Source organism: Mercenaria mercenaria, chromosome 6 (assembly GCF_021730395.1).
Source record: "Mercenaria mercenaria strain notata chromosome 6, MADL_Memer_1, whole genome shotgun sequence".
Taxonomy (NCBI): domain Eukaryota; kingdom Metazoa; phylum Mollusca; class Bivalvia; order Venerida; family Veneridae; genus Mercenaria; species Mercenaria mercenaria.
Window position 1 is genome coordinate 78,811,636 of NC_069366.1, and position 25,972 is coordinate 78,837,607.

The following is a 25,972-nucleotide window of genomic DNA, read 5'->3' on the forward strand; positions in this document are numbered from 1 at the left end:
ACGAATTTATATCCCCACGAATTTGCCGTTTAGACCATAACCACGAAATTTCATGCCCACGAAATTAAATGATTTTACAGTATATCGCTGTGTCATGGTGGTGGTTTCCTTTTGCAGATAATGATAAATTACACTGACAGTAATATCAGCAATATATTTAAGATGCCATAATGCCGACTGGGCGTTATCATAACTATTATATAACCTATTACTTTGTATTGTATTGTCTTTGTGCTAATTAAGGGTGGCAAAAGCATTTTTGCTATACATCATGTATTGCAAGTTGAAGACAGTTGAAACGCCAGTCTACGTATAATTCTCTTAGAATAGTATGCGGCAAAACGTGTGTTTAGTATACAGCGGGAGTGATAAGCACTATAGTTTATATATTTGTGTGTAAAACAGAAGTTCTTCAAAATTTGCTCAATCTCTTTAGTCTTAATATTGCCGTTTATTAGAAACTTTACAAAGAATATCTGTGAATTGCAAAACCAGTGCGTGTATATCGAAAGAAGTAAATCGCCGAAGCTTTTGAAATGATATCTAAAAAGTGTATTTTTTATATGAAAGTAAGATTCCATCCCAGAAGAATATGAGTCAGTGTCATATTCACCTCTAGTTAGAACATTTGCAGCGTTTCTTAACATGTGAACAAGGCAATATTTGCTTTAGTAAAGTTTAATTGTTAACAAATGTATGAAAAAAATGCAATTTTTTTATGTTATCATATTTGTACATCCATTGCATAACAAATCAACCACTTTTTATTTCGAAAGTAAAAGTATTATTTTTGTATATATCAAAGTAGAATTCCAGTTTGATAACCATAACATCAGCATATTGGTAGGACATATAATCAAAAGTCTGAGAGAATCTAAGTTGGATATTTCCATAACTGGCGCGGTGGTCTGGCGGTAACACGCTTGGCTGCCAGTCTTCGACCCAATTAATGGCTAGTACTGGTTCTTCTCAGGAGAGAGAGATTACACCGGTTACGTTTAAGAAACATGTGAACGATTTTATTTAAATATGGTGTAATATGAAAATATAATGTAATATAGGAGATTTATCTTTCAATATAAAACAAAAACGAAGAATGCTTGTTTTCCTATTATATGAATCACTTTTTAGGATGTACCTACACCAAACAAAAGGCGAAAAAGGCAAGATGCATCACCTTCGACTGCCGCACCAGTCACATCCAAAGCAACAACCACACCACCAACCACACCACCAACCAAACCAGCAACTACCCCACCAACCAAACCAGTGACCACACCACCAACAATGCCGGCAACCACACCACCAACTACAACGCCAAAACCAACAACGCCAGCACCAACTACACCGTCGACTACAGTCACAACAACTGTTCCTGTGCCCACAGGTACGTTACTGTTCACTTAAAGCTATGTAGCTAATAAAGAAAAAAAAAAAATACAAACCGATCATAACACTAAGATTGGACTGCGTGTTCGGGTTTAACGTCTTTTTCAACAATTTTTCAGTCATATTAACGATGGTGTCTATTTGTAGCAGTGAGTAAAATGCTAACTTTATAGTGCTACCTCGCTGGAACATCACGATGTAGACACATGACATGATACCCCAACCAGTCAAATTATACTGACACCGGACTGACCAGTCCGAACACTATCCTTTAAATGCTGAGCGCCAAGCGAGGAAGCTACTAGTAATTTGTTTTCTTCTTACACTATATATTTCGATAATTATTTACATTTTTTATAATTGTTTACATTCTTTTCATTGTGTTACATCAGTTATATCCCCTGACCTAGCGCAGATTAAAATGAAATTAATGTGTTAACAATACCACACATGTAACTTACCCTAATGTGTCAAACTATAAACATTGCAGCGGCACCAGGTGACGTCATCAAGATGTTTGATATGGACATGGTGAACAGAGTTATCTTTTTTGCTACTGTGGATAACACAATCTATAAAAGACCGATAGACTTGCCGATTGAAAACGACGCTAAAGAATTAATTGTGAAAGCATCGGGAAATATAAGTGGTATGTATGACTGTAACTTTGTATATGTTGCCTAACTTCATCCGTTTTGTTATATTTTCTGGTCCTTCGGGATCATTGATTTCAACTCATTTAGATTTGAAGATTGAATACTGCTTTAGTCGGTGCTAGTGGGCGTGGGCAATGTTGCATTTTCCGTTACTGGTCATGAACAGACTCAATCAATCCGAGTCTGCAATTTTCACTGTTTGCCTTGTTCTCGGTGCTTCCGAGGGATCTACTTTTCAGATTATATTTGATATACCAACAGTTTCCTTGTTTTCCAGGAAATATATAATCTACAGATTTGGATTGCGAAAATTTTCCCGTATGCAATATGGCATCAATACATAAACTCTATAAACGCCTTTGTGAGGTTTTCATACCAATTAAACTTTAAAAAATATTCTTATCATAAACCATAGTACAAATATCAAAATACCTTCATAGAAAAGTTTCTTGGGTAACCTTGTTCAAATTAATTCTATTTGTGAAAAAAATAGCCTGACCACAAAAAGTTACGGTTACATTTCTTTATGTTTAAGGTAGACAGTTTAAAAATAGGCTTGCTTGCCTGAGTTCAAAACATAGAAAGTATGGTAACCAAAGTTTTGCATTGACAGGATTTACTTCAGGGCCCATCCAGGATATATAACTTTTTGTCAAATTTCAACCAATGGTTTCAGAGTAAATATCCTCGAAACAAATATTGACGTCAACGAACTTCTGCGATGAATGGTCGCAGTTGCACGATGTGCACTGGTCGGTTATAAATGAAGAGTAAATTCCCTGAAAGCGTTGCGCATAGCAAACAAAAAGCCAGTTGAAAATAGGGACACCGCCTTTGAAAGGCTAGTGACCCTTGATAATCGAAATTGAAGGTATATACTCGTTAAGACAGACACATATATTTTCTCAGTGATATGGGAATTGTTGACATCCAAAAATTTTTGTTTCGTTTAGGTCTAGCCTATGATGCAGTAGATGGTAAAAACTTGTACTGGTGTGAGTCAGACACAGGAACTGTATGGCTTTTGAATACCGTGGACAGATCAACTAAGATAGTAAACGATACTGTTGTTAATCCAAGAGATATCATTGTTCTATTGAAAGAGAGGTAACTAAACTTTATTTATTTACTCGATACTTCATTAAGAACGCTTTCAGATTTTTGCAACTACCGATACAGAAAATAACTTAAAATTGATAATTATTAGTTATTTCTCCGACTTATTTTGCTTTCAAATTACAAGTATATGCTAGCACTATCCCAAGAATGATTATTGACTTCAGTTAAGTTTCCAGTCAATCGTACCTAATCTGCTGCATAAGCATAACAAATCGACAAACTAAACCCAATGTTAGTATCTTATGCGGTACAATGTACTTTGTTTCATAATTAGCATAAAGATTTTCATAGCAGACTTTCATTTTGTACATGTAAATCTTAAGTTTATCCACCAGTTATATATTGGTAGCATGTACCGTTGAAGCAAAATGAATTTGAACAGTTGCAACCTTTTATTTTTCTTGATTCTTGTTACAGGAAGCTGGCGATGATTACTGGGGCTGACGGGGACATGTCCATTCAAACATTGACTATGGACGCATCTGAATTAAAAAACGTGATTGAAGGAAAGAACGATATTCCCGCATTTACCTATGACAACGAAAAGCAAAGGTAAGTCTTAGATGTTTGAAGATGCAATTCAAGGATTCGTGCAGGCAAGTGGTTCATGCTATTCGTACATCATTTATCTGAATGGTTGTGAACGAAACTCTTGCAGTTTTCTCCGGTGTTATTTATTCAGTTTATGATTTATTATTCGCATACAAATGATACAGAGAAGTTTGAAAGAAGTACTAAACTAGAGAATTATTATGATAGTAAAATCTATATATAAAGTGGTCTTGCAAGTTTCTTTTAGATTTTACTATCTATCACAAATACAGTGTTTAAGTATCAACGTCCAGTCAATGGTGTTCAATCAATGAAGCTCTTTCATACAATACCGCTTCAGTCGATAGGGTGTGAGGGGTAATGCGAAATCCATGACCTCTGATGAACAGACATTTCATTGCAAAGTAATTTGAATAAGCCTGTCCTAAACCTCTGTTCATACTTTCAGGATTTATTACATATATGGGAGTTACATATACTATGGAACACTGGATGGAGACACTGACAATTACCATTCTTATGGAGTCAACGAGGATGCATATATTCTCTTCCAATATCAGGTAAGACAACGTACAGTCGTAAAAACATGGTAACCTGTCTCCGGTTGGTAGGATCACATTTGGTGGGAAAAAAGAAAAATGTCGGTATTAAATATTTGTCTTAAACTCATGTGGGCCTAGGAACATTATTCTGTTTAAACGGTCTCAGAAGTTCAAATTAACATCGATATGAAAGTTACCAATATGTAACTTTTACATAAACTAGCATGAAACTGCAATTAAAACTGTGGGATATATGCGTGTTAACAAGAAGACTACGTGCTGTTAAAACACGGCACAACATAATCAGTGTAGGGAATAGACGCTAATCAATATTTTCCAACACGACCCATTTAATTTTCCTGTTAAACAAAGAAGACTGAAACTGTGTGTTATTTTGCAATAAAATCACTGTTATTACGCGACAAATTGTTACATCATAGCGTCAAAAGTCATTGTGGCATGCTGGAGAGAAAACCACACAAACAGGAAAATATTTGGTGAATGTAGTCAAGTAGAAGATTATTCTTGATATTGTGTTAGAATTGAAATAGAATATAAAAAACAAGGATTTTGTCTTGAATAAAATCAGTTTGTCGTTCAGGTGCATATCATCACATCACTAGAGGTGAGCCCTAGTAAAATAATTCCTTTGCATATGAACTCGAAACAGTGATTTTATTCAATGACGAATCACTGTTTACGATATGTGATTTCTTAATTACTCATTTGATTTTGTTTTTATAAGTTTTGTAACGCAAAAACATGATTGATTGCTGTTATAGAATCTGCAAAATCAATCGGGTTACGTCGGTGTCCTGGCTATAACAAGCCCAGGCCCAGCTTAATCCTCCGATATATCACAGGCATTATAACTGGAAAAATATCATACGTTTTCCTTACCATACAATTTGTTTTACTTTGTATTAACCATCAGAGATAAGAACAAGTCATATTCAACTTAAATACAAATTTTATTTCAGAATTACATATCTTGGGTATATCGCAACGAAAGTCATGTTAATCTCGTGAATTCACGTAACCAAGTCACAGGAGTTAACGTGAACATTGCGTACTTCGACAACTCAACTATTGTTGATATGAAAGCTCTTGATGTTAATCTTCAGCAGACAAACGTCATAAGTACGTTTATTATTTCTAATGCAATGTTTTTTTTTTTTTACAAAAATAAAACTTAAACATTTTGAAAAAATAATATCTGCTTATTATTTCAACAGTACTTTAGTGAAAGCATTTTATATTTCCATGACTTCTCTGGCCTAAAATCGAAAACGTTGAGACTTGATAGCCAGCTTAGTGTGCTTCCAGGGAAAAGAAAAAGTTGGTCATCATTTTAATATTTAAACCAGCAAACCAGAATTAGACGTGCAAACCTTAGGTAAAACAGGACTTTTTGGCTTTTTGACTTTTAGAGTTGAAATGTATACCTTATGTTTTTAATCTATTCATTTAACTTACAGGTCCCTGTGCATATGGAAATGGCGGTTGTTCGCAAATTTGCATAACTAAGTATACAAACGACGTAATGACTCCCGTTTGCGAATGCGCTTTAGGATACACACTTGAAGATAAAGTCAACTGTACCACAAGTAATAATTTCAATAATATAAAAAGCGTTTCGACTATCGATGCTGTGCCCCCTAGTGTTCCTTTTGAGGGTTTTGGTCCTTGCTTGTAATTTCTCTAACTTTATCATGTATTTTCCTTATAATAGTTCGATACCATTGTTCAAATGATATCGAGTTTAAAGCTATTTTTGATGTTCAAAATTTGCAAATCTTTGTTGACATATTTATAGTCATTATTCCGTTTGCTTAACGCCTCGGTATAAGCGCAATATATGGGAACCATTACCTGTCGTTGCTTCCTTCGTGAGTGATCTCCCGTTATCAAATATAATTGTTTAGGGCATAACTAAATGCTGCACGGAATCATTTTCAACTGCCTATAAAGAGTGAGCTTATGAAAGGAAAGTGCGCGTCTACAAACTATAAATTCTTCAGGTCTCTCATTTTTGTTTCAACTCTTTAACATTTTATTATTTTATAATACTTGTCATGAAATTCACACAATGTTGTAGGATATAAAGAGAAATGGTATTATTGAAAACGTAAGAGACTCCTACTACCCCATTTTCAAATTATCTCCTTTTACTAATTTGATCATTCGATAATGTTTATCCGGGACACATCTCAAAACCATATATCGGACTCTGTTGACTTCTTACAAAATGATAGAGAATAATTAGAAGACGTTCAGTGTCCATGAGCTGTAGTTATTGTGTCTTTTGTTTCAGAATTTCAAAATTTTCTTTTTTAGTCCATCTTTTACACGAGAGGGTGACGGGGAGGAATGGGATTTGTGAATTACCATATCCAACGTTGCTTTATTACACATGTATTTATCGTGACCTTATCCGTTACTTTGGGCGAAACTGTTAACACAGGAGCATTTGACATTTTGACTTATTAAACATACAGCATGTAACGGAATAATTGTTGAAAACCAGGGTTTAACTGATAAAAAAAACAAATCTCTGTGTTTTGATTTTAAAGCTGCTTTTCAATATAATAATTTAAAACGCTTACTTTGAAATGACGCACAGAATACCAGAAAAAAATGTTGTCCTTTACATTTTAGCAAATTTATTTGTCATATTAAGTTCAAAATCTCATAGAAATTTGAAAGTTTGAAAGGTAATTACTGTTGATGATTTCTACTTTTACTTTTAAGAGGTCGTTACCGACAATTTCATTCTGGTTACTGACTGGACCGACGAAGAGATACACCAAATAGGGCTTGACACAAACGAAATCAATGTTGTCCCTGGTGACAAAAGTGCCGAGTATATGGGTGTCTTCTATAACCCTGAAAACCAGAAAGTAATATGGGCTGAATACTTCGAAGAGATCATATACGTCGGAAATCTTAATGGCACCGATCGTAAACCGCTCGTTGACTTAGGTAAAGTACACTGTAACTACATATTCCGCAATTTTCGAGTGGTAGCTTTCTGACAATGCATCTTTTACATGATGTCTTCTAATACTGCCTCAAAGAACATAAAATATTGAATAAACGTATCAAGAGGATTAGTCGTAGTGGTACTTACTCACTTTTAACATTCTGAGGTCATTTTTATAATTTTTTAATTGCTTCTTTATGAGATATGAATGGAACAACGACTTACCGATTAAGTAGACAAAATGTGAAAAAGAAGAAGGAAATATTGGTCTTTCGCAGAAAATAGTGTAAAGTAGCGCAATATTTCCGCTGAAAACCTCGATCATATCCCGCATTTAACTTACCAATCTGACATGAGGAGAAAAAAATATAACTCTATTTTATTTCAGGAAATAGCGGTTACGCCTATCGTTTTGACATGGATATGACAACAAAAAACTTGTACTTTACCGCATATTACGACACTTTTATTGGTGTCATAACACCCAATGGGACATATCGAGTATTGAAAGATGATTTTGGTTGGGACTCCGTTCTGGATATTGTTGTTCATCCTGAGAAAGGGTAAGGAGGTGTTTTTGTTTTTCAGTTTACATGAACTTTTGTTGAAAGTTGAAATTTCCAAGGCAGTATCCCGTTTTCAACTTTTTTGTTCGGCTATTTGATGTGTCTAGTTTAAAGTTTTATATGGCCATGTGTAACATTGCCGTGTAGCGGTGGTAAATATTTGCCCCGTACATGAAATCTTCGTTAATATTATTTCTTTTACAACCATTTTATGTTTCCTAATGTTTCTTTATAATATACAAGGGGTGTTCTATATCTCTTTACTGCTCGTGAACAGGCAATCAGAACGTTTTTATATGGATTGTTTGCATGTAATGTTCCTAAATGATCTTCATGTAGATTTTTTGTATCTTATTCAGGTGGATGTATTATACAGTAGATGCCTATCCAACAGGATATGTAGGCCGATCAAATATGTTTGGATTAAACGCGGTTGAGCTTATATCAGGCGAAAATGTTTCTTATCCAGATGGTTTGGCTATAAATTTTCTAAGTATGTCTTGGGTTTCTGTGTAAAATCATGTACTTCTCAGTTGTTTATGATACTTTATTCAGATATGCAATATTGGATGCGAGATGCGATTAAGTTGTGCATATCATATGAAACCGATTTCTCCAACACTAGCTTTTAATGGGCAATTATGAGAACTGTACTACAAAGAGTTGCCCAATATCATAAACATTGACTAAGGGATTTTATATTGGCAATGTTACAAACAAATACATCACGAGATTTCGGTTCAAAACCTTTGCCCTATGAAGTGGCAGACGATCAAAGCGTTTGCAGAAAAATATCAAATCAAATCAATTGACTAGTTTAAACATTCCAGCTTAGCATGTTAGTGAAAACCCGAACTTTAGACATTATCGTTTTGGACAATCGCTGGCATCTGGACAGAAATCTTTCGCAAACTATGAATTTGCCACATAACTAATACACATCATATACAATCTGGCAATTTTTACAGACACATCGCACTACTTACTCATTTACATCGACTTAACAAGCACTTATATTTATCGTCAGCTGTATATGACAATAAGTATATTCGAAATTATGTCTTTCAAATTGAATTCAATAATTTTGAATGCTTTTTTCGGGGAGGGTTAAGGTTTTCAGTATTTCAGTTATGTAACGGCGGGAAATTAAATTTATATTCACCACAATTTCAATATTTTGCCAATACAGAAACTTGCACAAAGATGTTTTAGGTACGCAGTGTGTTTTAAGTTGTCAAATTTACCTCTATTTTGGTTATAATACATGGGATCTTATCGACTCTGCAATAAACTGAAATCCAGTCGCAACGCACTTTCTAGATACCAATGGCGGACGAATGCATACTTGCCGTGACTTACGCAACACTCGTAACAATTAATAGCATAGAGTTACAATTTTAGAACTAGTTGACTACTATAACTTTATATAACAAAAGGAACAGAATGAACGAGCTTCTCCTTAAATTTATTAGGAAATGGGTAAATTCATTGATAAATTTAAGGTAGTTCTGCACGTTTGGGTCAAAGTTTTTCTACAATGTAGAAATGCCACACGACACTTAATGACTAACATTTTTATATTTGAATAACAGTTGCCTAACAATTGAAATCGTTTTAAACTAATCAGTCCAATACATGCATGTTTCTAAAATTTTCAGCTGACCGTCTGTATTGGTCGGATGCCGATCATGACACAATACAAGACTGCAATCTGGATGGTGAAGATTGTATAACTATTGTGAATATGACAGGAACTGAACAGCGAGAAGAAATCAGAGACTTGGTTACGGACGGAATATACCTTTATTACTCAACTTACATGAAAGAGTATGTTACTGCGAGAATACTTTTTGTTAATTTTTTAAATTTATTAAAATGTTTACATTAAGGAATAACTGTAGCTAAAATCTGAAAATAGTCTTAGAATGAATTAATTAACTCCTCGTTTAGTCAGACATATGCAGAAAATGGTCGACCATGATAGTGTCGCAGTAAAATAATGTTGTACAATAGAAGGATTTGATCTTTATTTTAGGTTATAAAATGTTAGCCTAAATAATATTAATTTAATTGATTTCGCTTAATTTTCTCAACATGTTTTTAACCCTTTGTAGCTGAGGTCATATTAGATACTAAATATAAAGTCTTTAGCTTGTCTTGGTTAAATTTATGATAAAATTAACTAAAAACTTGGAAAACTAACATGAATTTGAAAACCAGTCTATATTTTCTTTCATCTTGCCGTAAGATTATAACACGGAATTTTGGTAGCAATCTCAGAAAACAAAGGTGCCCTTGCCCAATATCAATAGGACTAGTCGTAGTGGTACTTACTCACTGTTAACATTCTGATGTCATTTTTTATCATTTTTACTTGCTTCTTTATGAGATATGAATGGAACAACGACTTACCGATTAAGTAGACAAAATGTGAAAAAGAAGAATGAAATCTTGTTCTTTCGCAGAAAATAAATGTAAAGTAGCGCAATATCTCTGTTGAAAACCTAGATCATATCCCGCATTACCAATCTTACATAAATGTAAATTACAGAGGAGAAAAATATAACCCTATTTTATTTCAGGAAATAGCGGTTACGCCTATCGGGTTGACATGGATATGACAACAAAACACTTGTACTTTACCGAATATTACGATACTTTTATTCGTGTCGTAACACCCAATGGGCAATATCGGGTATTGAAAACACACACTTTTATTACATTTAAATATATACATGAATGAATTCTCTACACCCATGTCCACCATGTCCATGTAATACATTGCAGTCACGTGGTACGTATTGACTTGAAAAATCCAGGAAAAAGAACAGAAATTGGCCGGCATCATGCATTAGGAAGACTTGACACAATCGCCTTGTACAGCAGTGAAAATCAAAATGTTCAACGTGGTAAGATAAACCTTTAGCCTGCTAAAGTTCTAAAATGGACTGGCCCATCATTTAGCTTTGGCAATAGCATTTATTGTTCGAACGGCTGTCCACTGAAAATTTACTGACTGAATAGCGAGTAGTGCAGCCTGCACGAACGCTTATAACAAGATAATATCCTTCAAATCCGAATTTAAGCTTTATCTTGCAAGATTATAATATACTTTATACTTCATTGTAAGGTCTCCAGGGGTGTTGGTAGGAATTTTAAAAATTTTAAACATATCAGCCTATTTGATTGCCAATAATAGATTATCGGAAACATATTGTGTCCATCTTTTACCATTTTTCATACTACCTATTTTTTCTGAAGTGTCATTTTAACAATCTGATATCAAAGTAAGCCGCGATTGAAATGTTAAGTCTTTTTTTCAGTGTCAAGTTAGCCGGACAGGCCTGAGTCAAAAATTGGTTTCTCTCTCTCTGTTCTGAGGGCTTTGTCTCACTCTGTCCCACTGGTCAGATCGCTCTGTGTCTGTACTAGTAGAGGATGAATTTCGCGCCTGGTGTGGCTGCGTTTGTCATATGTAAAGCGCGTAAAGCGCCTTTGAACGTGTTTATCATGAAAAGGGCGCTATATAAATCTGGTATAATAATAATGATAATAATAATAACAATACGTATGTAAGTAAATCCTTACGAAAACACAGAACATACTAATACGTGCGTACTATTTCTTAAAATATTAATGTACACGTACCCAAATTTTATATTTGAAAAATTAAATAAGTAATATATAGTTATGTAAATATAAAAGTAACAAGTTTACATGTATTTACAGTACTATGCATTAGGTTTAAAAAGGTAAATACATGACTAAACCTCTGAAAATTATAAAAACCAATCGACTGTAAATGAGTGACATTTATTCATAAAGTATTTATGTAGTTGTACATACACAATTAATTTATTCATTTAGACAGGTTTAATATATTTGATGAGGATTTCCTACATTTATTAAATATCTAAATATAAAATACTTAAGTGAAAGAAAGCAATGAGATATCTTTAAGTCAAATCTTTGGACTCTATATCAAAAAATCATTTTGCTTATGCAAAAAATCAATAAATCAATCCATACTAAGTATGTTTGTAATGATATTTCCAGTTAACAGAGCTTGTCAAGCTAACAATGGCCTCGGAGACTGTAGCACAATATGCATACCAATTGAGGATGACAAGAAGGCGTGTACCTGTGAAGAAGGAGTATCGCTTAAACCAGACGGCACAGGACGAATATGTGAAAACAGTAAGCTAGTACTAGTAAATGATTTGTCAGTAACTCCTGTTTTGCAACAATTCTAATGATGCCCTACGAATATACTAAAAATGAAAAAATGTTTTAGGTACTATTCAAGTATAAATGAGAATTATCGAGATTGTAATTGTAATTGTAACTATATACATACTAGTACTTTGTTTGACATGTCTGCAGTGTCATCGTATGACACTTAAAAAATTTTCACTGTGTTGAATGTCCGAGATAGTATGACGTTAGAATTTAAACTTCTGGTGATTTTTTAATGTCGTACTTACTTTTCAAATGTCGAAACAGTTTTATAAACGGCATTTTATATCTACATATTTTGCATCTGAGTAATACAGGGATATGAAATGATTTTAAAGATTTTCCCTTTAGAGTTCAAATGCAAAATTTTACCAGTTACAGAAGTACCTTAAAATCTTGAAATTTATGAAAGCTATGACCCAATCGATTACTTTGTTCGAATTTGCTATAATTGCTTCATATAGTTGCTGTGTTTTAGCGTGTTCGACTGTAAGCTTCAAATAAAATTTATAATTTCAGTTTACCAGTGCAAAGCCGTTATTGAACAAAGAATTAAGTTGATTTCTAACGTGGGGAAGAATATCACAATAACGTTAGATAATACTTGTTCACGACTGTTGCATGACAAATGCAGGTACACATGTCCCAATAACTACGAGCCGTTGTTAGATAATACATTATTAACATGCACCAGCGCCGGGTGGAATAAAGAGTTCACTACTCTATGTAAAGGTATGAAACATATGTATGTCACAGCAGGTGTATTTATTTTACACACTTAATTAGTCAGAAATAAAAGGAAAAGGAAAATCTAATTGTATTTCTTAAACCATTCTTCCTATCATCTATATGTTTAAGGATTTTTTATATGGGATTATTATATTTGAGAATTGTCAACAACGGCAGTTTCGTGTGCCGTGTGGCGACTGTAAAAAGTATCCCCGTGTTGTTATGTTTTCTGGTCCTTTGGGATCATGATTCCGTTCAATTTTACTGTAACAGAATTTCGCTTAAGCCGATTCTAGAGGGGATGTGAGGGGTGTGTTGCAAATTTCATTACCTCCTATGCACAGACACAATCAAACCGACTCAGCTACTTTTTTGCTTAATTGCGTTCTGTTCGTCCAAAGGGTTGTCTTTCATATATATTTTAAAATACAATATCACTGAGGCAGCCATTTTTATAACACTTGACGAATTATTGAAATGGCATAATTATAAAAAAAAAATGATAATCACAATTTAAGTATAAGAAAATGCCATATTATGTGGTGAGGAAGTCATTTGAAAGTATGAACCTCCATTAACCATCTTTTGAAATGATATTACTGCAAGATTTTGTAACTTCAGAAGTAAGATGCCCAACCACAGTTGAAAATGGAAAAGTTAATGATGCATGTAGCAGAGAAGTGGGCGTTAAATGTCAGTACGACTGTAATGACGGCTTTGTGAAGACAAGAGAAATGGCTGTCTGTACCCAAACTGGAAAGTACCATATACCGTCAGTCGGACTATGTACACGTATGTTAAATACGCTTAGGTTATGTCATTAGAACTTCAGTGGCAAATTTTATAAAGAATTATTAAATGTAAACACTTTCGGTTTTTTTATTACTATGACACAACATTTTGCAGGAAGTTTTGCCTTTGTAATAAAAATATTTTGATGCCAGATATTGAAATGACTAGTAAAAACTACAGTGCTAGAGAAACGATATTTCATCACTTTAACTTTCTTAAAATTGATATCTGATGTAAGTCTGTACCGTGCATATCGCCGGCTACGAATGCATTTAAAACATTTCCGCACTACAAATTTCAGCATTCACGTGCAGTGATACAATCAAAAATGTTTTGTTGGATCAAAATTGTGACCGAACTATTGGAAACTCGTGCAAATACACGTGTGCCAAGTTTTATACTCCAAATACGAAGTATCCCATGGCAGTATGTCAGGACGGTGGATGGAGCCAAGCTTCCTCTGACCTTTGTCAAGGTAGGCAGTTAAGAAAGAAAGTATGTGTTAATATTAGCCTCCTCCTCCGCCCCTTCCCCCGGCTCTTCCAAATAATCTGTAATTGTTACAAAGTTTGTTTATATAAAAAAATATAGCGTCAAACTTTGGAAGTCGTTAACCAATGATTAGTTTAATCGGTTAAGTATACTTCAACTGCGATAAGTTTAAAGAATTGTTTCCTTTCCAACAAAAACGTGTTTGACCACCTCCTGTGTTAAAAACATACATGGATACGTGGAAGCATTGACCTTACGAAACGTGGGTATGTTCAGTTAATTTACTTAGTAAAAAGTAACCATTGATTTGCATTTGTTTAACATTCAACCCATTTTCTATTGGCAGTGAAAGCATACCAGTACCACGACCAATGCGCAAACCCCTTCTCAAAGTCTATACAAATACTTATAATATAGTAGCAAACATAATATCATTTGATGTTTAATCATTGTGAGATTTGGGAAAACAAAACAGTCTATATTCTTTTTTAAAAGACATTATTTCATACGAGGCAATTAAGATAGTATTTGGTCTCAGTATGAAAAGATTTGGGCAATGCCTTAAACATTGTTTAACACCTCCCCCACCCCCTCCCCATTGTAAGTAAATACTAATATAGCGTTTTCGAAACTGTGAAACCTGTACTTGCAAGTGAATTAATTATAGTGAGTAGCTAAAATTGCAAACTATTCCTGTCATTATAAGGAGATGTATAGATTATTTTGTTTTCGTTGAAATATTGAATAAGTTTTGTTTGTTTAATCTTGGAGTACCTCTTCTTCGTAACTATTCTAGGTAAATGTAGAATAAAGTAACAAACATATAACAAATGCCTTTTATAAATTAAAACATGCTATGAATGCAATATGGTAACTTAAAAGACGGGTTGTCATTTACTAATTTCGCCCTACATTCATTTCGTTAAATGCAGATAGAACAAAGTTCTGGTGCGTTAGTCTCGCAACCATTACGATGAATATTAGATGTATTACTTTTTATCCTGTCACTTGCAGTATTTTCGACCCGATATCAGAGTGCCGTATATCTTTCTTGATATACCGTCAGTTGATCATGTGACCAGTAATATACGGTCAGTTGATCATGTGATCTTATGATCGATATTGTTGTCATAAGAAATTTTGCAGTGCTCCGGACGTTATCAGGTTCGCCTTCGGCTCACCCGATAACCTCCTCCACCTCGCCAGATAAACTTTCTCATCTACGGCACTAACCTATTATTCTCTATATCTTTCTCCCTAGAACAGTGAAAAAGTATTTATGTCATTTTTTAAATTTATATTAGCTACTATCAGTTTGAAATTAATTAGATGGAATATGTTACTTTCGACTTAATTCAGCTGGAACCAACAGCTGTATCTATGTTCGTGGCCTTTTGAATTAACACAATTAGATAGTAGCCATTCTCTCACTGAGATGATCGATTCAGCAAGACTAAATCTGTTGTGTATCGGTAAATATTATACTTTCAGAGTCAGTATGCCGAGACGACTCTTTCCAAAACGGGAAAGTAACTGGATCATGTATGAAGAAAATTGGCGAGGCATGTATGTTTGAATGTAACCAAGGTTACGTGAATACAACTCAGATGGCTGTCTGTAAAAGTGACAAAATTTGGCATCCTAAGGATTCTTGTACACGTAAGAAATAATGATTATTTAGCAGCTTAAATAAATTTATTTCGATATAAAAGTTCTTCCAATTGGTACATTGTTAGTTATAAGAAGTGAACTTAAAAAGAAACTTTCTTTACTAAAGAAAATGCTTGCTTGCGCTTCTTTATGATTTCATGACCTCTAAAGAAAATGTGGAAAGGGTTTTCTGTTGTTGTTGGAACACTGCTTCAAGGTATGATATAGTTCGAAGTTTGTTTTTTTTTTAATTTCAGCATATTTGTGTAGTGATTCAATCGACAATGGAGTACTAAGTCCAGGCTGTGAAAGGACTGTTGGTAGTTCATGCAGTTATACGTGTAAAAAGTTTTATACCCCAACCGTTAAAAAGTCGCAGGCAGTATGTCAGGCTGACGGATGGACCCCATCTGAACTTTGTAGAGGTAAATTGCTTATTAAATGGAGTGGATTTAAACATGGGCTCATGCATAATTGTATTTAAGAAATTATCTAGCAAAGCTATCAAATTACATGCATTTGAAAACATAACCTTCAGATTATGTTTTTAATTAAACAAAAACAATAACTGAAAAATATTAGTTTACTTCAGCAATGTAACAGCAAAATAAGGATGTATTAAAGCTGTATTATCGGATTCTGGACATGCAATCAGTAAGTAGTTGATACATGATGAATCTGTGAATTAAAACACATGGGTACTACTAGGTCAAACAGACAAGAAAGATGTGTGTTTATAAATATATTTTTCATATTGACAGGAGGCAATTACAAAAGTTCAAAGAAAACAATAAAACATACATATCCGACTTTGGTCTGGCTTTTCCTTAAACAAATTTTAAGCAGACTAAATGAAAAAATATCATTTGATGTTGCTAGAACGAATTTGTTAACTTTTATAGTTATTTGCAGTGTTTCTTTCTTTTTTCAAAGTCTTGACTTTGTTTTAAGTGCATAGTTTTCTACTTTTAACGAGTTCGTCAATATTGACCTGATATGTACCAAGCAACGTAAATGCATTCACGGATTCTTAGTTCAGATATTTAGTTTCTCGTGCTTATGATTAAGTAATTGCCTTTGAATAAAGATAACAGAAAATGCATCTGTCTAAATATAACCAGTTTAAATAAATTTCAGAGTCAGTGTGCGATGACAGTTCGTTGACAAATGGCGATGTTTCTGGAAGCTGTCTGAAGAAAATTGGCGATGCATGTGCATTTGAATGTAAACCAGGCTACGTTAACACAACTCATTTAGCGTTTTGTAAAAATGACAAGATGTGGCATCCAAAAGATGCATGCACTGGTAAAGATAATTGATTATGATTATTGGTTCTGCACGTTTGATAAACCGGAAGTCATGACGTAATGTCATTTATCCGGAAAACGTAGAATAATGCCTGGATTCGGCGTACGGAAACGAAAATCAGTTTATGAATTAATGGCAACCAGTGAGTAAATTTAATAAAATGGCACTGCTACTATCTTTCTAAAGTTAAAATATGATATCAAAACATCTGACACTTTAAATAATTCAAAATAATGTCTTAAAATTAGCTTGAAATAGGCGGTTCACTTTAACCGTAGCCAAATATCTCAAAAATAAGCACACGGACCTGTACATTTTATTTAATCATATTATAGGCCATATATTTATTTAAAACTGTGAGAAGTTTCATTAAAATCTACATTGTAAAACAATTTTTATTCGCGAAAATGTTATGAAAGTTGCGATTTTCCCATAGACTCCCAATATGAAAACTTGCGTGAGATCGAGTTTTTTTCATATCAGTCTAGCAAAAAATCAAGCACAAGACCCTATCATTTTTATTTGCTGGATTTTCTTAGTATATTCCGAAGTTTTGAAAAATCAGAGTTTAATCAAATTCTACATTGTAGAATAAATTTCGATCCTAACGTGCAGAACTACCTTAAGTAGATAAATAAGACAAATAAATTAAAAGGTATGGTTTTCTTGTGGGAGTTTTAAGATACATAATTGTGTCAAACCTCTAGTTTACTGATGATCTTATTATAACATGAGAGGTTTTGATAACATTCAAGCATTCTGAATCAGTATATTGAATGCATTTCACCTGTATACTTATTCCCGAATGTTGAAATAATGAATAAATTGAATTCTGAATAGCATTTAACTGTCGAAAAATCATAGGTTTTTGTTGTTTGTCTTTTCAGCATACACGTGTAGTGATACAATCGAAAATGGTGTTCTAGACCAAGGATGTGCAAGAAATGTTGGCGGCGTGTGCAGTTACACATGCAATAAACACTATAATGCTACTCGTATGAATGCTACATGCACTGCTGATGGATGGAGCCCAGCTTCTACGGCTCTTTGTGAAGGTGAAATAGCCCTTAACGTTCATTAAACAATGAATTATCCACTATATAAAACCATGGACCGCTATAAAAGGGGGCAAACTTAAATTGCCCACGCATACATGTGGTTAGAATAACGAGTATTTGAATCAGTTTAAAAAAGAGCTTGATTTTGAAATTTAGAGGATTGGCTACATTAATTTACGATACAATTTGTTAATTATAGCAGTTTAACGTCATGAAAATTGCTAATTGAAATGGCTTTCCCACGGGTATTTGAAAAGCATGGTGCTGGTCTTATTCACTTGGAAATGCGTGCATATCCCATCGGAAAAAACATTATTCCAATAGACTACGCTGAAAAAAAGATCCATTTAACTTCACTTTTTTGCATAATTTGTCGATAGTCTTTCCTTGAGGTATGTAAAGTTATAATATATCCAGGTAACATATCAATTTTGAAAAAAATGACAGTTATTAAATAGCATTTCTCTGCGTGCGTGCGTGCGGGCGTGCGGGCGTGCGTGCGTGTGTGTGTGTGCACATCTGCGTGCTGTGAGTATCATTTTGGGGAAAATGCGTTTTTTAACGTGGCCTTCCCTGTTTGATATATATCCTTGTTTTTAAAACATAAAATGAACATGCCTGCATGAATGAACAGTATAACGAATATGTATTCTGTAACAGTATGTATTGCACTGTGGCAAAAACAGGTTTTTAAACAAATAGCAGTTGCAACGTGACAGTTAATTGTGAATTTAGCTCTTCATGCACAGTTAGTTCTTATATTAGGCTAGGTTAGATATATAGCTTAGGGTCATCCTACATCTAATGATAAAATATGTAAAGGTGAAACCATGAGTAACTATGACGTCTTGCAAAATAATGCATGAGAATCGAAGGAACGGGTCCATTATTTTGCTCTAATCCGTAGTTACGAGTGGTTTCTTTGACTTAAAACGTTTAATATCATTACGTTTGGTTTCATAAACTCAATAAAACAACCAAGTACTTATTTGGAAGACTGAATGCATTTCATAACACAATCAGCCGAATTATTCCTTTGGAAAACCCACTCGGTAGCAGTTGATTGATAACATATAGCTCTGTCACGAAGTAATCAGTTTGCACGTGTAATGATGATGTTTCGCCATTAAGTCCAATATTAAAATGGAATTTGGCATTGTTATCTCATGCTAAAGAATGAATTGTTGTAGATGTGACCAAGTTAACGAGTTGCGTTTATACAATAAATAGATGAGACTCATAATATGCATTTTGCTTATAATTTTAGTAACAGCCCTGTTAGCGCGGTAGATATAACTAAAAACTAGGAATTGCGGGTTCGCGAGTTCTATCCCCAGGTGCGGCGTATATGACAAGATTTGTAAATCAACTAATGATTTGTGAAAAAGGGTCTACGGGTACTACAACAGAATGACGCTCTAATGCATACTATGTGAACTAGAGGCTGATCACTAAAATGAAATTTATAGTTTGATAATAACAATTTTCATCTTTTCCGTTCTAGCTGTTGCGTGTTCGTCTACAATACCAAACGGCAAAATATCCGAGTCATGTGACTTGACAGTAGGGTCGACATGTGACTACACGTGCACCGTTGGTTACACAGCGACTGAAGTACATCCTAATGTGACTTGCAAACGCACTGGGAAATGGGTAACCGACAATCTATGTATAGGTATGAAATTAATCTTTACAGTGAAATACATCTTATAATTTCTATTTTCCACTAATACGGAATTACTGAATGATTAGAATTTATGCCGCAATAAGCGAAAGCAATTACTCAGAATATGTAAGTTCAAAATATTTTTCACTCGGTATATGTATCATTTTCAAAGTTCTTGTATTTTTGATTAGAAATTCAAAAATATTGCGCCGTCTTTCTTGGTTATTCATATCTTAATTCACAAGAAATATGTTCCTAGTTTTAGCTTCAAAAAGGGTACGGAAATTCAGGTATAGTACTGATTCTCAATACGACATAAACAATAGTCATAAATTACCCAGTATTTATCTATGCATCATAGAGACACCACTTAAAAGGAACAATTAACTAATTGTATGGTTACAAACTGACTAATACTTGTAAGTCATTTCATTTAGATCTAAATTTTTAAAGTAAAGACTGAAGACATTTTGTTGTTTTAAATACAATGTTGGATGGAACACACAACATTGTATCTATTTTTAGCTGAATTTAATCTATTAGACTTAAAACATTTTCTGATGTCATAAAAATGTATGTATTTGACAACTATTTCACTGTCAGGCTAGTTAGTTCTTCCCCAAAATAATCCAATTATAACTAGGGATTATATATTTACAAATGGCGAAATACGTAAAGGACTATTTTCAAGAGGAAATTCATGGAAAGTAGCTAAGACGTTTCAGAAAAGCATAGAAACATGCTTAAAACTGATCAAATCAAAACTTAAGTATTTTACGCGGTTTTAAATGTTATATATAAGCACTCGAAGTTATATTTTTGATTGTTTTACTTTTCATAATTTAAAGTTCTATCTCTAGGAAGTTGTACCAATAACTTGTTTTTGCCCAGTTTTCAAATATAAAACTGCGACAATCTAGATAAGTTACTTCCTGCCAAAAAAAAAGAATGTACAATTCATAGCAAGAACTTCAGAATGAGTATGAAAACAAATATTTAAAACGAAATGTTAGATTTGTTTCAACCAGAATATATTTTTCTTGTACGTTTTTACTTTAACTAACTATAATCTGTAGATAGAAACCACATGAATTTAAGAAAAAACAACCGCAGTTTAAGTATAACAAGAATGGTCTTTATGCATGTGATAGTAATTTCAAGTTGAATATTTATTTCAGTGCCGCCAGCGAAGGAGTCAAAACTGTCAGTGCCCGCTGTTGCTACCGGATTTTCCTTGCTGGCCGTAATTGTAATTGTACTCGTCATTGCAGTTCTATGTTTGGTTCGAAGGTGAGCCGTGAAACCCGTGTAATTTTGTAACATAATTATTTCTACACTGAGAGTAGGGAACGGGCTCGGTTCTTATATAAGCATTATATAATAACCCAATTGTAATATTTTCTTATAATGCAAACAAGAACACATTACACAAGAGTTTATGAAATATTCTGACAGCTAATGAAAAACACCTCTTACGCCACTTTTCCATGTTTATTGTAAACATCGCTTTGGCCAACACCTTTCATTTAAGGAAGCACTCCGTTTAGCTTTATGATTAGTACTGACCGCCCGTTTTTGAAATGTTGACCCAGAAAAGAACATCTTTTTCCCTTCGATAATCGATATGTTCTTTTATCTAAAGTTAGCAAAATAAAAATAATTTTGTGAAACCTCTCTCTTCATATATTTCATAGGAAAACATCATCTTCCAGCTACGCCTCATTTGATGACAGTGGAACTGCAATCGAGAATCCTGGATATCGACAGAGAATGAGCTTTCCAGACATAAAGACGGATGATCCGTCTTATTCACAAGTAGATGTTTCGCAGATGAAACCAATCTCCACAACATCGTAAATATGTTAATGATTCTAATGTGTTCTCATTGGTCAAGCAAGTTAGTTTGACATCTTGATAACTCCCCTTCTTACCGTGACTGAAACATAGTTTGTTTCACTGAACTCTGGGGAACACTGAAACATACAGTTTGTTTCACTGAACCCTGGGGAACACTGAAACATACAGTTTGTTTCACTGAACTCTTGGGAACACTGAAACATATAGTTTGTTTCACTGAACCCTGGGGAACACTGAAACATACAGTTTGTTTCACTGAACTCTTGGGAACACTGAAACATATAGTTTGTTTCACTGAACCCTGGGGAACACTGAAACATACAGTTTGTTTCACTGAACTCTTGGGAACACTGAAACATATAGTTTGTTTCACTGAACTCTTGGGAACACTGAAACATATAGTTTGTTTCACTGAACTCTGGGGAACACTTAAAAGTCTAGATTCAATCAGAAGTATTACATATCTTCGTGGTATTATCAAATGTGTGTGTCACTACGAAAGGTTTACATATTCAGAATCGATACAAAGGTAATCTTTATAAAAACGCATAGATATTAGCTAAGCAGACGATATCATTCAGAATTTCAGAATAAGACATATAACATAATGAAAGAAAAATCATGTTTTTCAAGGATGTAAAAAAATATTATTATATTATTAGTTATAAAATAGATCTTGTGTGATCGTCTACTTCTTTGACCTCTTTTAATACTTGATCTTAACTTTACCTTGGTACTAATGCGCATGCATGTAAAATGCAGTGAACCTATGCTTTCTTTTCTTTTTTAGATTTAATGAGAACGTTACAAACATCGATGATGGCAAACTGTGATTGATTACGCGTCTCTGACGTCAATCATACTGTGTTGAATGAGATTTTATTGAGCGATAATTGATATTTCAATGCATGTGTGTACACTTGTACGTGTAGTAAAATCCTATATATCAAACATAAATGTACTCAGAACTGTTTTGATACCAGTCCTTTTGATAGGCGACCTTAACACTACAGTTTTATAAAATATATATAACAGAAGTGTATTGAAATAAATTAAAACACTTCAAAGAGGTTATCAACATAGTTGATGACGTATGATTGATTCGTAGCGTTTAAATTAATTAAAACACGCTTCTGCTATACATTTGGATACTAAAATGAAGCATATGTTAAATGATAAATTACATATAGTATACCTATTCCTTAGTCGCTGCAAGTAGGTCGACGTGACGTCACTGTTAGCGTGCAATTTTGAAAATTAGAGAACACATTAACATAATGGTTAAAACAGCATTATCAGTAAGTTTACATATTATTCTTTTTGTTACATTAATTAACAAGTTCATATAGAAGCTACATGTATAAGTGCAAAAGTTGATACTTTATATACCTTTCGAGATTTCCTTTTTTAATAGTAAGATAATATTCCGTTTGTTGTAAAATACAATTGTTCGGGATTTCCAAATCATACGGTAATTTCTATAAGTGTTGTATCTAAAATATATTAAAAATTCTGTTGGTGTCAATTTTCAGAATTAACAAATTTATCAAACTTTATGCGGACTAGTTACGTAATCAATAATAAATAACCACATTATAGGTTTCTACATGCTGAAATTGATTGAAATTTGTTGATAGAAAGCTTTATTTTTGACACTTAAATCATAGAGGCAATCTTTGTGACTAAACAACACATTTCCGCTTAAGCCGGTGCTAGGGATGTCAGAGGTGCAGCACATTTGACTATCTTTCGTGACCAGACTCAGTCAAACCAGTTTGTTAAAATTTTGCTAGATTGTGTTCTATGCTTCCAAAATATCTTCATAGATTTGATTTACTACGCAGGAAAGGGAGACTGCTCGGCAAGAGTGGTTAATGTCATTGACTTTAAATCACTTACCTTTCACAGATGTGGGTTCGTAATGTCGTGTTTGATGTAAAATTCTCTATGTAAAGAAGCCATCCAGCTGGCTTACGGCTTGGTAGTTCTACCCAGGTGCCCGCCAATATCTAAAACAATGATCGAACGGGCACTTGGGAGTCTTCTTCCACCAAGAAAAGCTGGAAAAGTCGCAATATGACCTGAATTGTGTCGGTGTGACTCTAAACTCAACAAAATATCACAGCTCCTTTAAAGATGTACTATGCTTGTTTTCCACTATAAAATGTTCCCGTAAGTACAATTTGTTCAGGAAAAGCATCATCAGTTATATTAAACTTGCCTAAACGTATAAACTTTATGTGCATGTAACGATGCAATTATGATTAAAATTTATTGCTGTATCTAGCAACAACCATATGCTTAAATGAAACATATCGCATAATACGGCATAACATATTCTATTGGTGATTACTTCATAGTTTGGGCATAGTACATCTTTAAACAAGCAGTGATTCATAAATATTCTGTTTTATTTTTTTAAACTGTACATACTGTTTTCAATGAATAAATGTAAATAATTATATTTACTTTTTATACGTTTATAATATTTTTACATTCTGTCAATATGTATATTTGCTTGAATTTCTCTATAATATGCTCAAAAGTTTCTCTAATATTATAAAATAAGTATACAGAAATTATTTTATGAACTTATAGGATAGTAGAGGTATATAGTTGAATTGTATATTTGTTTGTATGTTTGTCTTGTATGTGTAATAAGTCGCCATGTGACTTGGACGTTAAACCCAACGACCTATGTATGTAATAATGTACAAGTGATTTGAATGCTGATTCTTCGTTCATAGTGTCCTCAAATTCATCCTTTTGACATGTATAACCATTTATATTTGAAATCCAATAAAAGGAAATATATGCTTTAACTGGAAAACGTGTTTATTTGTTTTTCAGACTTCCATTAACCTAACCAGTTAATATGAAATAAATTAATGGTGTTGCTAGAAATAGGGAAGTCAATATTTAGTTATTTTGACAATATGAAATATATGTCCAACAACAAAAGAAATTTCAGTTCGGTTGACCGGTAAACAGTTTGAAAGATTTTACCGTTAATACGTTATCAAAGTAACTATTTATTTACTTATTTGGGTTTTACGGCGCACCAACACAGTATAGGTTATATGGCGCCAAACAGGACTACAAGTTTTGAGATGTGAAACCAAAACTTGTAGTCCTGTTTGGCGCCATATAACCTATACTGTTTTGGTGCGCCGTAAAACCCAACTAAATAAATAAATAGTTATTTTGATAACGTATTAACGGTAAAATCTTTCAAACTGTTTACCGGTCACCCGAACTGAAATTTCTTTTGTTGGACATATATTTCATATTGTCAACGGTCTTTCAGTGTTAGTCCTTTCAAGGTGAAATAATTACTAGTTACTGTTGCAAACAGGTGTTACTACAGGTCGATATCATGTGTTATCACATAACTACCGACGTACCGACCTTCCTAACTAACTAACATAATATCTACCTATCATATCGCCCTCTTTCGAATTTTGGATACAGCTGCACGCGATTGAGTGAGAAAGAAAGGGAGAAATGTACTGTAGGATCAAAAATTTTAATGTATTTGTAAACGATTTGAAAAAATACCTGACCGTGTTGGTTTAGCAAGTGTATTTAGTTAAGACAGTTTGAAGCAGTATCTTCCAGGGAATTCATCATTGGTCAATTATAATATTACCCTAATGGAAGGAACCTAACAAGCTTATCTGGTAGAGAATTCAATAAGATTAAAGTTGTTTGAAGAAGTGAGTATTTGTGATCATTTAGGTGTAGGAAAGTGGGTAAAAATGTAAAATAAATCATAGAGAATGCTTGATGTTAGAGTGCATTGGCACAGCAAATAGTCCATGCACAACCTTAAAGAACATAAGTAGTTAAGCATCAGATCTCCTTTCTTCGGTGGAACGCCATTTCAACCACTGAGGTATGTTGAATTGTCCTTCACCGCTTTTGGTGCGACACCCCGCTTGGGGTTTATAATTCTTCGATCCAGCTAGATCATAGAATATATGTGGTTTTAGCCAGGAGTCCGCCCATGGACACGAGGAAGTTCTGAAAGGGTGAATGCTTTTACAGGCATTAAGAGACTTCAAGGTTTACAATATTACTTTATGAACAACCTTAATATCTATGAAAACTTCTGTCTGCCCGCTTAGCTCAAGGGAGAGAGTGCAGATCTACGGATGGCGGGGTTCGAGTTCGATCCTCTGGCGAAGCGTATGTTCATTGTGACGATTTGATAAAAGAGATTGTGTCTGAAATCATTCGCCCTGCACCTCTGATTCATGGAGGGAAGTTGGCAGTTACTTGCGGTGAACAGGTTTGTACTGGTACAGAATCCAGGAACACTGGTTAACTGCCCGCCGTTACATAACTGAAATACTGTTAAAAACTGCGTTAAACCCA

General features: G+C 33.9%; 1 protein-coding gene across 4 annotated transcripts in view; it reads left to right on the forward strand.

Moving 5' to 3' along the window:
- Positions 1 to 24,425, forward strand: part of LOC123548445 (prolow-density lipoprotein receptor-related protein 1-like) — a 70,608-nt gene extending 46,183 nt beyond the window's left edge. For all 4 annotated transcript variants that reach the window (XM_053546407.1, XM_053546404.1, XM_053546406.1 and 1 more), the window contains exons 9-32: positions 1,132 to 1,387; positions 1,880 to 2,038; positions 2,999 to 3,152; positions 3,582 to 3,716; positions 4,165 to 4,276; positions 5,239 to 5,398; positions 5,737 to 5,865; positions 7,010 to 7,240; positions 7,630 to 7,804; positions 8,167 to 8,300; positions 9,466 to 9,634; positions 10,595 to 10,716; positions 11,864 to 12,004; positions 12,563 to 12,775; positions 13,394 to 13,564; positions 13,866 to 14,039; positions 15,548 to 15,715; positions 15,964 to 16,131; positions 16,844 to 17,011; positions 17,902 to 18,069; positions 19,577 to 19,747; positions 20,917 to 21,028; positions 21,433 to 21,591; positions 22,386 to 24,425. In XM_053546407.1, the coding sequence (XP_053402382.1) occupies positions 1,132 to 1,387; positions 1,880 to 2,038; positions 2,999 to 3,152; positions 3,582 to 3,716; positions 4,165 to 4,276; positions 5,239 to 5,398; positions 5,737 to 5,865; positions 7,010 to 7,240; positions 7,630 to 7,804; positions 8,167 to 8,300; positions 9,466 to 9,634; positions 10,595 to 10,716; positions 11,864 to 12,004; positions 12,563 to 12,775; positions 13,394 to 13,564; positions 13,866 to 14,039; positions 15,548 to 15,715; positions 15,964 to 16,131; positions 16,844 to 17,011; positions 17,902 to 18,069; positions 19,577 to 19,747; positions 20,917 to 21,028; positions 21,433 to 21,591; positions 22,386 to 22,428 (3,792 nt within the window). In that variant the 3' untranslated portion in view covers positions 22,429 to 24,425. The remainder of the gene's footprint in view (positions 1 to 1,131; positions 1,388 to 1,879; positions 2,039 to 2,998; positions 3,153 to 3,581; positions 3,717 to 4,164; positions 4,277 to 5,238; positions 5,399 to 5,736; positions 5,866 to 7,009; positions 7,241 to 7,629; positions 7,805 to 8,166; positions 8,301 to 9,465; positions 9,635 to 10,594; positions 10,717 to 11,863; positions 12,005 to 12,562; positions 12,776 to 13,393; positions 13,565 to 13,865; positions 14,040 to 15,547; positions 15,716 to 15,963; positions 16,132 to 16,843; positions 17,012 to 17,901; positions 18,070 to 19,576; positions 19,748 to 20,916; positions 21,029 to 21,432; positions 21,592 to 22,385) is intronic.
- The last annotated feature ends 1,547 nt before the right edge of the window (positions 24,426 to 25,972 follow it).